Source organism: Leguminivora glycinivorella, unplaced genomic scaffold (genome assembly GCF_023078275.1).
Source record: "Leguminivora glycinivorella isolate SPB_JAAS2020 unplaced genomic scaffold, LegGlyc_1.1 Scaffold6, whole genome shotgun sequence".
Classification (NCBI taxonomy): Eukaryota; Metazoa; Arthropoda; class Insecta; order Lepidoptera; family Tortricidae; genus Leguminivora; species Leguminivora glycinivorella.
In genome coordinates, this window is record NW_025952831.1 from 1,605,774 (window position 1) to 1,620,228 (window position 14,455).

At 34.8% G+C, this 14,455-nt stretch overlaps 1 protein-coding gene across 1 annotated transcript in view; it reads right to left on the reverse strand.

Annotated features, from left to right (window-relative positions):
- Positions 1 to 8,964: 8,964 nt before the first annotated feature.
- The window catches only part of LOC125242075 (orexin/Hypocretin receptor type 1-like), a 68,853-nt gene continuing 63,362 nt past the window's right edge, over positions 8,965 to 14,455 (reverse strand). The window contains exon 7 of the mRNA XM_048150778.1: positions 8,965 to 9,544. Coding sequence (XP_048006735.1) covers positions 9,216 to 9,544 — 329 coding nt within the window. The 3' untranslated portion in view covers positions 8,965 to 9,215. The remainder of the gene's footprint in view (positions 9,545 to 14,455) is intronic.

Below are 14,455 nucleotides of genomic sequence, written 5' to 3' on the forward strand. Positions count from 1 at the left end.
GTGTAGTACGAAATATTTTCCTTCATTTTTCTCGGAATGTGTCAGGTTATTTCTGCAGTCAGTCTCAGACCAATAAGTACTAACGTTGACTTTCCGTTACTGTGAGTTTTCGTGAAATCACGAAGGAAAACCATTTAGCACTGCACTGCTTCTGTACCACGGTACTGATTAAAGATCAAGTTAAATAGCTATATCAGTCTCCTTCAGTATATAGTATGCTTCATGAGAGTGTACCGGATGACATAAGGTTATTTAATTTTAATTACATAAGGTTAATTAAAATATAGTTGTAAAACTACTCTTAGGATATAGTAACTAACAACCTAGATATTAAGTCTATATTAACAATAACTATGGATTTTTAATTGGTCCGAAATAAACAATTTTTATTTTATTTTTATTTTATTTAAATCCTATTAAACCTTCCGTCTATATTTTTTCTATGTCAATGTTTTGCACCCAAGCTCTGAAAACGCTTCGCATTGAAACTTTGGCGATAGATAACGCCGCGTCAAACTTGCGATATCGCACCGCCTGTTCGCAGTTATAACAGTCTACGGTGTATTGATAAAACGCGGCAGTTTTAATTTAGTAATTATATTAAATATTAGTGTGATGAGAACACACACTCACACACACTCACACACACACACACACCCACCCACACACACAGACACACATATACACACACACCACATACACACGCTCGCGCGCGCAAGCACACACACACACGAAATTAGTCGATAAGTATTTCTGTAAAACAAATTGCAAAACCTGTAAATCGCACTCGCAGACTACCAAGACACAGGCGCAGCCTAGTTTGGAGTCTGATAGACATGTATCGCAAATCTAGTAATAAGTGTTTGTTAAATAAACTATTTTGTTTTTTTTTTTTATTGGCTTGCACTGAGACAAGAATCTTGAATGATTCACGGTATGTTTCATTATCCTTATTGTTAGTACCTGGGCGTTCGAGCTTCGATCGGATTTCTATTTTATTTTAAAAAACGCATGAAAACTTGAGAATTTGTGTTTCTCGGGGCCTAAGCTAGATCCATTTTTTACCCCCGAAAGGTCCCACAAAACAAATTTCAGCGAAATCATTAGAGCTGTTACCGAGATCGCCGGTATATAAATAAATAAATATAATTGAATTGCTCGTTTAAGGGTATTAGATATAATTCCCTGAATTACATACATAATTATGTTCACTGTATTAACTTTTTAAAGTTTATTTTCTGAAAATCATTGTATCGATAAAATATTTTTAAAATAATTGCCCAGTAACAAAGAAGAGATGAAAGTTACTACTAAATTATTATCGGTATGTATTAAAATAGATTTTTCAGTACAGATGGTGCTTTTTTTACGCACTAGTGCGAGAAGTGGTTCGTTATATGCCAGGTCAAAACTTCGGAGGGCTATCTGTACTGAAAAACGTCGTACGATACACGTGCGAAAAGGGACACCCACTCCACTCCCTTCGGTCTTGTTTTAATTTATCGCCACTCGTTTCGAACTTCCTTTTTTACGCACTTGTATCGTAATGTAGGTACTCCTACTACTATTACAGTAAAAGGGAGTGTACCAGTTTCTAATGGGTTGGCAACGCGCATGTGACACTCCTTGAATTGCAGGCGTCCATAGGTTACGGTGACCGCTTTCCATCAGGCGGACCGTATGCTTGTTTGCCACCGACGTAGTATAAAACTATTAAAGGTTATATAAAAGTGAATAGTCTGTTCGTTCCTGCAAATGTTGTCAATTATTTTTTTGTTGAAAAAGTTACCCCTTTCTAAATTTCTCTTGTAATTTGGACGCTATTAATTTAAGATAATGTTGTTGTTGTTGTTGTATGTCCTAAGGCACCCCATAGGTGCATAGGGCCTCCACAAGATCCTTCCACGCCTTTCTATCTTGAGCCACCGCCTTGGCCTCGTTCCAGCTCAGTCCATATTCCCTCAGCTCGTTCTCAACGCTCCGCCTCCAGGTGTGTACGGGTGTGTAATTTAAGATAATAACTTGTCTTTATTGTATAAAATATTACTTTATTATTCATTTATGCAATATTAGCAATAACCTAACCACAAAATTAAAATTAAAAAAAAAAACCCCGACTGCGACATAGTGGACCGAATTTCATGAAACATGGCTAAGAACACTCCCCACTAACTCAGCTTTCAAACAAAAAAAAACTAAATCTAAATCGGTTCATCCCTTCGGGAGCTACGATGCCATAGACAGACAGATAGACAAACAGACAGACAGACTCGTCAAACTTATAACACCCCATCGTTTTTGCGTCGGGGGTTAAAAAGGAATGGTAATAAAAATAGCGTAATTTCAATTCTTTAATTTATTCAATAATTAATATTATTCTGTACATAGCTGTAACACAAATTTTAAATTAAATTTCTTAATATTATTTCCACACATACTATGTAAATATATAAAATGATGTAATAAGTGTACAAGGTACCTACTTAAAAAACTTAAATAGGTATAAAAGCACAATTAGTGTAATACGAAATAAAGCTCTTGAAACTTATGAATTCTTAGCATTACTTAAGTAGAAAATATTTGTAGTTTTACACAGAAAGAATGGAAAAAATCTTATTTTTTAAATTTATAAACTCATATAAAAGTTTTCAACTAAGCAATGAGTACCCAGTAGTTATACGATACCGACAGAGATTGTACCTAATGATGTGTACTATTCATCACAGGTCTTTGCGTCTATTGCAGACGATTTACACATTGCTGCTTCGACAACGGGTTTGGTGGACCTTCCTCATTTTCTCAAGGATGAAACTTTGGGACAATTGTAGAGTTCGTATCGACGTTTAATGTCTGCATATTATCTAGTTCAGCCAGTTGGCCATTTAGAAGTTAATCGTCGATACCAACTCTACATTATCCCAAAAGTTTCATCCTTGAAAAAATGAGGAAGGTCTGGCGGCTCCAGACTCTTACGGCTCAGCCACGATGTGCAAGTTACCAAACCAAGTTAAACTTAAAAAAAAAAATCTTAAATTTCTTGACAAATTCACGAAACTTTCACGAAAAATAAAGAGAATTTAAAATGAAATGGAAAGTTTCCATCCATACAATTGTCCATAGAAAGTTTCCGAATTTATCCTATGTGAAAATTTCAGAATTTTGGAAACTTTCCGTCGGCACATCAGTAGCCACGACATTGGTCTAAGCGCGACAGCGGTGACCGGCGGCCATACATTGGAGCGAGACACAGCGATGGGACTTTTCATTCGCACGTAGGGCTGCCGCTCACCGCTGTCGCGCTTAGACCAATGTGGTGGCTGGGCCGTTAGTCCAGTGACTGGCCAGTGACCGGCACGACCTACCACATTTTTGGCAGAGAAAACTCATACCACCTCAGCAGTCTCGGTTTGCTTTTTGTTTGTGTATTAATTCTGATATGAATAATAATTATGTTTTACGAAAGTTTAATGTTTATTTAAGACTTACATAAAAATAGTGAATCTCTTAACTTTTATGACTAGGTTATAATTTTTAAAATATTCAACACTTATTTGTGGTCATATTTACAATGTTTTGTATTATATTAACAGGAATCGTTTCAATTTATACTACTTTAATATTAAAAAAATATATACAGAGAGAAACATATTATAATACAAGTTGTGATTCGTATAACCGGCAATATTTAAGGTGATAATATAGTTAGAATCCAAAATAATAAACACTACTGTTGTAGACTGTTGACATGCTGATACAAAAACTATACAACTTTAACATCCACCCGCCTTCGTCAGTTTTCCGTGATCATGATGCATGCAACTGCGTCGAAATATCGGGAGCTCGACAAAAATCAAAAAGGTAATCACGGTCTATATCCCGGTCAATATAAGTCTGATTAAAATAACCGTGAATCATTCAAAACTCTTATGCTGATACAAGTTGTTCTTGATTGCACAGAAACATGTAAGAAAAATTTGCACATTGTATGAGACTCGTATTTCGGTTCAACCACAGCAATGTAGATAATTTATTTCTTCCATTTTCTGTAAGATATCATCATTGGTACTTTGTCATACAACTTTGTTACGTTGCTAGTTGAATTTTATCGCTGTTTTCTATGTACGGTTACATTTATATTATTTATATTTTGTAATTAATACAAAACATAATACCTTCATTTCACTAAATATTTTCCTAACTTTCTATAAAACAATTTTTAACCCAAAAACAACGTAAAACACAATAAAACACGCTTTATTTTGTAGGACATATTGAAAAAGGTGCCAACGCTGAAGATGGCAATTAAACTTGTATTATTTTCTCGTCCCCTCTGTCTAAATTTGAGTGAGAAACTGTTCAATTTGCCCGAGAAATTTACAAGGAAGTGTCAATGTCAGGCTTGTCAACCCTTATTACTCTTGTAAGAATTGTCTTGGAATATTTAAGGTAAATACAATTTATTTAACCGTTTCTTTTATGAGGACCGCTTTCATGACAATTTTCGTTGAAAATGAACGGAATGTTGTTCGAACATTTATTTATACTTCAATAACGGGATGATTATTAATTACTACATATTTTTTGGGGTTTTATTTATTTATCGTATGGCAATTAAGACTACAATACACTGTATATATACACTATAACTAGTTCATAATCTAAATTTACATTCCTCCAAGTAGGTAATGCGCTCGCTGCGTTTTTAAAACCTTCTACTGGGCCATGGCACTTTGTCAGTGGGCGCTCAAGGACAATATGCCGAGCAGTTTGCTTTGGGCATCCGCATTCGCAGCACTCCCGATCGCTCCATCCCCATTGATCCATTACCCATGTTAAGTGAAGTTGAACGTTTTGATTGAAATAGACTGTGAAAAACAAAAAAAGTAATGTGACAGACGGATAGGCGGACAGAGCGTCACCAGAGGGTTCCTCTGTACTTTTGAGGGGTTTGTACCTTTTTGGTAGCTGTCCGCATTATATCTTCCGTTCCACCTCGTACTCCGGCTCAAAACCTATTCAAAAAGAACAATATTCTCACACTGCCTTCTCAGTATATTTACGACGTGGCAAAGCACGTCAATGAAAATTTGGACTCTTACCCGTTCAAAAAAATCACTCGCACCAGACAGGGCTCGAAAAATCAACTCCAAACTCATACTACCAAACTGACTAAGTCGTCTAAAATCATGTCTCACATAGGACCTAGAGTCTTCAACAAACTACCAGCAGAAATAAAAAATGCAGGCAGTACCCACCAATTTCTAAAAAAGTTAAGAAGGTGGCTCTTAGAATACTCCTTCTATGACATAAAAGATTTCTTTGACCTACCAAATAACTTATATTAGAATAAAATAATAATTATGTATAAAATCAAATTAACAAATCTAAATGACATATCATATGTAATATAATCAATGAATGCATCTTTCAATTAAATATTCAAAATTATAACTAGACTGAAATTGTAATAATCTTAATTTAATTGCTGTTAAATAATTTTATTGATGAACGTGTAATATTTATAATATTATTAATAAAATGTCTATGTCTATGTCTGGTACGGAACCCTAAAATATATTACTTCGTAAGAAACCCCCCGTTCGTGCCCCGTTCGTTGTCCGAGTGGTGACGGGTTAAAAATTTCACTACCCCCTTTCTTCCGTTCGATTGTAGTTTTGATTGACGCCAAGCCAGCTTAGTCCTGTCGCCACTTGCACAATAGAAAACCTTCAACAATATCTAATCTATAAAAATAAATATAGTTGCTCTGAAACGAATAGATTTAACATAACGAATGAATTTAACATATCCGAATACAAATAAATTGGTGTCATTTATACGGTATATCATTATAATACGAGTAGGTCCTTGAAGTCCAATTGGAAATACCTAATGGAATATATCGTTTATCAAAAGAAAGTATACGTAAAAATAAATTTAAAGGTTTAAGTAGAAGGTTCCCGGCTTCGCCACCAGTGGGATTGATCGTTTTTTTCTTTAGTATATGATATCTATTTCAGTTTAAGAACTTCTAGTGTAAAGTCAAGCAACACAGAAATATTATGCTCGAAACGATCTAAAAACTGAAAATGTCTTATCACAATCTAAGTTCCTGAAATTATGACAACGTTGACACTTTTCAAATCATATAGTTTTGTATACTTTGCGCTAATATATTTTATTAAATTTAAATAAATAATAGTCTAGGTAGGTATTTAAATCATAATGGATTTTTTAAATATTTATTCCTTAACAGGTATATGGATTAAACATCATAAAATGTATTATTACACATATGAAATTCGAAAACTTAACTAACAAAGAATACTTTGTTCTGACACAGTAATAAATTGTAGGTACTTATCAAAATATACATCCATGATGCTTATAATTATCTCACTCACACATAACTTACAAAATAGTACACTTTAAAATCTTAGCATCAGGTTCAAAATGTTTTACAGCATTTAAATTGTATGCTATTTACACGATATTAAAAAAAAAATATTAATAATTATGTTTTCTTCCACAGTATAGATGTGTGTTTTTGAAATTTGTGAAAATAATAAATTTAAATTCCTACAGCTTTTATAGTACAAAAACATATACAGGGTGGAATTTTTATAACCGTTAAACTATGGACACACAAAGCGCGGCATTACAGTATAAATTCGCCCGAATTGTTTGTGCAACTCGCCCTGTACTTGACGTCAACGATGTGCGGCGGAGTGTGTGCGCACGTTGGAGAGAATGGAGATTTTATGGTACAAAACGAAAGGGGTAAAAAAAATATACATAAAACTAAATTGTTTATATAGCCAACCCATCATAATTATCCAGAAACGATTTTCGGTTATAATCATTACATTCTGCATATTTAATATTCCAATTTAAGTTTCAAATTGAAATTTACTTTTGGGTACGTAATTGGTCTCCCAATAATGCAGCAAGGAACACGATTAATCACTTTCTTTTTTTTTTGTGAAATTCTTGTATATTGGTACGGTTTGGATTAAAATATAAATTGTTCACACCCTTTTTTGTTATAATACGAGCCCCAATGCAAATGATATCGTCTAGTATGAAAAAAATATTATGTCCTAACTTCGACCTCAAAATTCAGGATGAATTAGATGATTAGTAGAACATGTAACATAAAAACAAGAGAGCTTATAATGCATATTTTATTTATTCAAAACATAAATTAACAATTTTCCTCACTAGTAAACAGAAAAACATAATTTCACCAAATGTAACACTCGCAAAAATGTTCGTCTTCAGCGTAGCCGATGCAGAAAAGAACAACTACCACTTGGTGGCGTCACCTTTTGCATCTAAAACGGCCTTAATTCTGAGCGGCATTGTATCTACCAACTGTCTATACTCCTCAGGGATTATTCCATTCCAGACACCCACAAGTTTCTCCTTAAAATCAGCTTTGGATTTAGAAGGATCTTTTCGCAACTTTTTCTTCATTTACCACTACAAAGTTTTTATGGGAGACAAGTCTGGACTGCTGGATGGCCATGATATGGTAGGAATTTGTTTTTGTTTCAGCCACTCCATCGTTGTCTTGCCAGTATGACATAAGGCACCATCTTGTTGAAAAGTAAATCCATTTATATACTTAAACTTTCTTATAGACGGTAGTGAACTCTATTCCAAGATGCTTTTGTATTTCTCTGCATTGACGGTTCTATCTATAAATTGCAGACATCCCACACCCTGTGCCGACATACAGCCCCAAATCATTTAAAGATGCTGGAAACTACACCTTGCGTTCAAGACAGTCTTTGTGAAATGCATCTCCTTTTTCTTGAATGACTTTACTTCGTTCATCGCCAACTATGACCTCAAATTTGGATTTGTCGCTCCATATTATTTTTCGCCACTGATCGGCAGTCCAGTTTCTGTACTTTTGTGCAAATTTCAACCTGTTAGTTTTCTGCTTTTGAGTAAGTAATGGTTTCTGTTTAGCGGTGTGAAAACCGAAGCCCATTATTTTCATTATTGTCTTTCAGGTATCGACTGAAATGTTTATTTTGATCGCGTCATGCCATAGTTAGATAAGTTCTCCTGCTCTTGCATGACGATTTTTCCTGATGATGCTCCTCAAAATCCTGTTTTCTCTTTGGCAGTTATTCTTCGACGGCCAGATTTATTTAAACAGGAGACGGTTCCGTGTTTTAGTTGATGCTGGATGATTGTATGCGCCGTAGATCTTGGCAAAAAAAGGTCTTTGGGTATTTTGGAACGTAGATTTGCCGCTATTGTTACTGGAAATTATAATTTTCCTCACTGATTCAGGCACCGACTTACCTCTTGCTATTTTGGTATAAAAATGTTGTAGAATAATTATATTTTTTACAGAATTTACCTTTTTATGTAGCCGTATATCATATCAGACGACTTATAATATTATTACTTCAATTTAAAATATTATTGTATAATATAAATCTTACTAAACTATTTTTATTTAAAATAGACGACCTATTATGCCTCAAATATGAACTAGGCGTATTTTTTTGCTTTAGATATGTTATTTTTATGATATGATTATATTAAAACATATAACATTAGGGCATTTTGTACGGCGCAAGATTAAACTAGTTTTAATGGCTTAGTGTGTCGTGTATTCCATTTATCATCAAAGTCAATCTGGGTTTAAACACCAGTTTCGGAAATAAATATCGCACGTTGAAGTGTGACTAGACGATATCATTTGTATTGGGGCTCGTAAAATGAGGTGAAGCAAATTATAATTGTAATATTTGTAATAAAAATAAGTAAAACTGTTAATTTAATCAAGAATGGAATCACCTGTTATGTTATTTTGTGACTGGATTACTTATTTACGTTGTGAATATATAATATGTACAGAACGCTACAGAGATCTCGATAAACACTAGTATTTAAAAGCTAGAAAACTGACTTTAACATACCGTGTTGATTTTCCTCTTATTCTTAATCTGACAGCTATTAAGACTACGGTTAAATTTAAAGGTAAACCCGTTTTTGGTATCTTTAACAGTGAAAAGTTCCTTCCACTCATTATCATCTTCGCGATAATCAGTATATGTATCGCTATGCCTCTCCTCACTGAGGTAACATTTCTTATCTTTGAAACAATCGTAGTACGGCTTGCAATCGATGCTGTTGGTGCTCCTAGCGATGTAGGTTTCTATTCCATCCTCCTTGCAGAATAGATTCGGTCGTCAATCTCTGCAAGCGTCTGTGGTTAGTGTAAATCTGGTGGCTTCGCTGATGGAGTCATCTCTTAGCTTCGGTCTTCTGCCGTTGATTTGTTCTATGAAGGAGGTGGTGTTTCTTAAGTCCCTGTTGATGCTGTTGTGGTTGGAAGGGGAGAGGTGTGTGAGGCGGTAGGACGCGCATGAGTCGTTTCGACGGACGACAGTGCGGGTTGTGCCAGCACGGGAGCTACCGATGGGGGCGAAGGATGTTCCGTTTCGGTCTGGGGAGAGCGGGGCGTGACAGCAGCAGAAGCATTTGAAGTACGACCGGTGGAACTCGCGACGGAACTTGCCTGCAACAAGGGAGATACATATCAATGTCTGGGAGACCACGATTTGAATGAGGCAGTTGAATATTATGCGTTTTCCTGAAGATAAGACGTCTTTGACCTTGGAATTTATATCGGATTAATTAGAACGATTTCCGAGATCCGAAAAAATTCCACCGAAATTCAACGGGGGAATTTTGCGTGTTAGGTAATAACTCATGGGACCTTATTTGATAACTAGGGTTGATATTATATGGTTTAATGATATTACTGTTTGATATAAATATGGTTTAATTTACTCTTTATATTTATTAATTGTTACTGGATTATTATATGCAATGGTGTATTTTTTTACGTAATCCCATCATGTCCATAAAATATGGCCCGTTATAAAAATTACAGTCTGTATTGTTACAGTAGCTAGTTTTTTTTTGACATCCTAATTATTCATTGAGCCAAGAGTGTTAGTTATTGATACGTGAAATGTATATTCCTCAATGATAATTAAATAAATAAATCGTAAGTTTAGTGTGTGTTAGAATAGGTACCTTTTTAGATAACCTGGCTCGTTTGTATTCTGAGCTTTTACACCCGTTAATATCTTTAGAAAAGTTATGAGATATATTTTTGTTATTACGTAATTTGTTTTGCACCATCTGTTATAACTAATAACAGATAACAGGGGATAACAGGGTGGTTATGTAATATAACTTGGCACATGAAACGTACAAAGCATAAAGTAATAAAAAAGCAAGTTGTAAACAGTTAAGAAAACTAGTAGCTTTTATTTTAGAATAATAAAATAACATATATATTATGCTTATATAAATATTATGGATGTAACAAAAAAATGTTGATTTGTGAAATCCTCGTACAAAGTTCACGACATATGAGATATTATTAATTTAAAAGTTTTTTTTAATAAAAAACACTATTATTACAATTTCACTTAGATATTATAATTTCAAATGACATAAATATTTCATAAAATACAGGATGCAATAAAAAGGACCGTCCAAACCTTGCATGGTGACTTTTGATTTCATAATCATCATAATCATCATCATATCAGGCGAAAGACGTCCACTGCTGGACATAGGCCTCCCCCAAAGATTGCCACAATGACCTGTCCTGCGCCACCCGCATCCAGCGGACTCCTGCGACCTTCACCAGGTCATCAGTCCACCTTGTTGGGGGCCTACCCACGCTAATGAATAACGGATTTCATAATGAACAACTTTTTATATAGGACTAATGCTGAAATAGCGAAAAAAATTTGGCTGTTCTATAAAAATGAGCGGCATTACGATAGTCGAAGTGTATGAAACAGCCATTTTTTGTGATTTCAGCATTGGTCCCATAATAAAAGTTGTTCATTATGACCTCTGCACTCACAAAAGTCAAAGTCACTATGCAAAGTTTAAACGGCCCTTTTTTCATTGTGTTATATTGCTTACAGTGACTAAACACTGATTTTTCGCCGTAAATTTGTAATAAAATCGTGTCTTCAAATAATTAAGAGAAAAAAATATTTTTTTATTCGTCTTCCTCATTAAAAGATTAGGTGAAAGACATGATTACGTACTTAAAAGTTTGTTTTATAACTTTTCTGTAACAATTTGGATCATCCAATTCAGAGTTTGGATCCCTTAAAGCCGGTCATCCACTTCATAATGCAATACTGCTAAAAATCAAAATTTTGAAAAAAAAAAACCGACATAGTAGACAGATTTTCATGAAACTTGGCTAAGAACACTCCGGAATAATTTTGCTTTCAAACAAAAAAAAAAACTAAATCTAAATCGGTTCATCCGTTCGGTAGCTACGATGCCACAGACAGGCACACACGCAAACAGACAGACACGTCAAACATATAACACCCCGTCGTTTTTGCGTCGGGGGTGATCCACGACGCTGTCTGAACATAACTCGTCTTGCTTTAACACGTTCGACACCAAGAACCCGCCTAGTGGGCACTCGTGAAAGTTCAGTCAGATGCCGGTGAACCCGCCGGGCGGGTTCTCGTCATACAAGCGGGCGGTTATAAATAACGACCGATTTACGACGTAGTGCGCCATTTTTTGTCTGTTAGTTGGGACTGTAGTTAGTCTAGTAATGTGAACGAATTAAAAACACTAACTTTAGGTGACCGAAGACACTAAATAGGCTACCTAGACTCTTATCGAATTTGGCACAAGAAATGATTGTTTCCTGTAGTATTTGACATAAGAAACCAACTTTTATAGATTTTGGGTATTAAAAGTGTATGGTGGCTACGTATTTTCGATAAAAAATGTGTGTTATATTTATTTCAACTTTGGCAACCGAAACCGCTGTCAGACGTGTAGTGACGTCATAGAACCTAACTTAACTTCATGCCGAGTCAATCACTGACATGATGAACTTTATGCCTCATAACTTAAATGTCAGAAAATTTTATGCTCAATTCGATTTGCGTCATGCGCAGACAATCTATAGATTAACATGACTAATGATGTTTTTTGCCTAATTAAGTTAAAGTAAACTTAATAAATGTTTTTTGTGGTTTTCAAGTCGTAATAAAATATGGTAGTATTTTTTTTGGTTCATTGGATAGTAATAAATAATTTATAATAGACTTCAAAAAAAGGGTCAAGTAGCCTATTATGAACCATTTAATAATAAAAATTAGTGATTTGACATATCGCTTTATAAAAAGAAATATAGCTCTTTAGCGATAAGACCGCCTGTTGTCTGCCTCTATTTATAATCATTTGTTTTGTCTCCGCTGTATCTTTTTTCTGTATCTCTTGCTGAGGTGTGCCAATAAAGAGTATTCTATCTATCTATCTATAGCATAAGAATAAATTTACAATAGTTAAGAGATTAATTCAACTGAAAATAATTTTTAATCGCATTTTCCCTACGCACGCTTTACAGTTCTAATTTGTAACAATAAAAATTAGGACAAAAGGACCCAAAGCGCTTAGAACATTTCTCACTAAGCTCTTTACAGATTAGCTCTGGACACTTCCATTCTTTAAATCTTTTTGCAGTTTTTATGACGCCTTTAATCTGTAATTTTATTCGGCACGCGACGAAAAGATATTGCGTATTGTAATAAAATAAGCTTAAAATGAAATATTATTATTGCATTTACAAAATCATTGTAAAAATAATTCTATTTCGGAATAGCATTTCTTCCGCAACTTCAATTCTATACCTGTATAAAAAATCTACTTGTTTTACTAGCTTTTGACGCGCGCCTTCGTCTTATTATGTTACTAATTATAGAGTAACATAATAAGCGCCTGATGAAAAATAAAAGGCAATAATAATTAGGTTTGACAGAATGCTTTCATCAATTACCAGGCGTTGCCTCAATTATCTCTTTTTCGAGGAGGAAGTGAGTTTTGACGCGCGCCTTCGTCTTATTATGTTACTAATTCTAGAGTAACATAATAAGCGCCTGATGAAAAATAAAAGGCAATAATAATTAGGTTTGACAGAATGCTTTCATCAATTACCAGGCGTTGCCTCAATTATCTCTTTTTCGAGGAGGAAGTGAGATAATTATTATTACCGTCTTAAGGGATGATATCTTGAATAAAAATATCCTACACCTCATTTTGAAATTTTTGTAATATCTGGTTAGCGGTTTAAGCAAATCTATAGACAGACAGACTTATGCTTTTATAAGTAGTGCTGTATGTAAAAATATTGAAAACCAATGAGTTTTTCGGAATTTATGTGCGAAATGTCATTTGATATTTGCCAGTCGCTTTTCGGTGAAGGAAAACATCGTGAGGAAACCGGACTAATTCCAATAAGGTCTAGTTTACCCTTCGGGTTGGAAGGTCAGATGGCAGTCGCTTTCGTAAAAACTAGTGCCTATGCCAAATCTTGGGATTAGTTGTCAAAGCGGACCCCAGGCTCCCATGAGCCGTGGCAAAATGCCGGGAGAACGCAAGGAGGATGATGATGTATGTAAAAATATTATGTGTTTAACTTGTGCGTATGTTTAATGGAAAGTATGTACATTAAAATACGAACTTTTCAAGATTACAAACATAAAAGAAATAAACGTTTTCAAATAAAAAGTGTCTCACGAAATCAGAAAAAGAATCTTCGTGCGTTCAAAGCACAATGAAATTGAAACAAGGTTGTTGTTTATACACAAACAAAGCTGCTCTAGGGAGAACATGGTCCATAGACTACACAGACACCGTATTTACATAGAGCCCGTGGTTACCAGATAGATATTAGTAAGGGCATTTAGTTGTGTGATGAGCACAGATACAATTTTTTTTATGTACAATTTTACTGGAAAAATACTAGAATTTTACACCATTACATAGTACCTAAGTATATTGACATCCCAGCACGGCTAAGATGGACGGTTGTCTATCATTTGTCATCATATCTGTCACGTTCTAATAATTATGTAAGTGCGAAAGTGACGCATGCTGTAATAAGTGATAAAAACACGATCATGATAGGCACTGTACTGGTTCAACCCTAAAACTTACTTCTTATACCTACCTAAATATTCCTTATATATAAATATTAATATTATACCAAAATTACAGGAGTGCGAAGTATAATTAAATACACGGTGTAAATAAAAAGACCGTTCAAACCTTGCATAGTAGCTTTTGAGGTCATAATGGACAACTTTCATTATGGGACCATTGCCGAAATCGGAAAAAAAATTTGGCCGTTCCATACATGCCAAATTTTTTTTGCGATCTCAGCATTGGTCCCATAATGAAAGTTGTCCATTATGACCTTAAGGGCCCAGTTAGATGGTACGAGAACTCACATACGAGTTTTATTACATTGCGGTATTTGATGGCTGTGCAAAATTGTATGTCAACCTCAACAGCCCGCAATGTAACTGAAATCGCATGCGAGTTCGCACGCCGTCTAAATCAGGCGGATCAGGCCTAAAAGTCA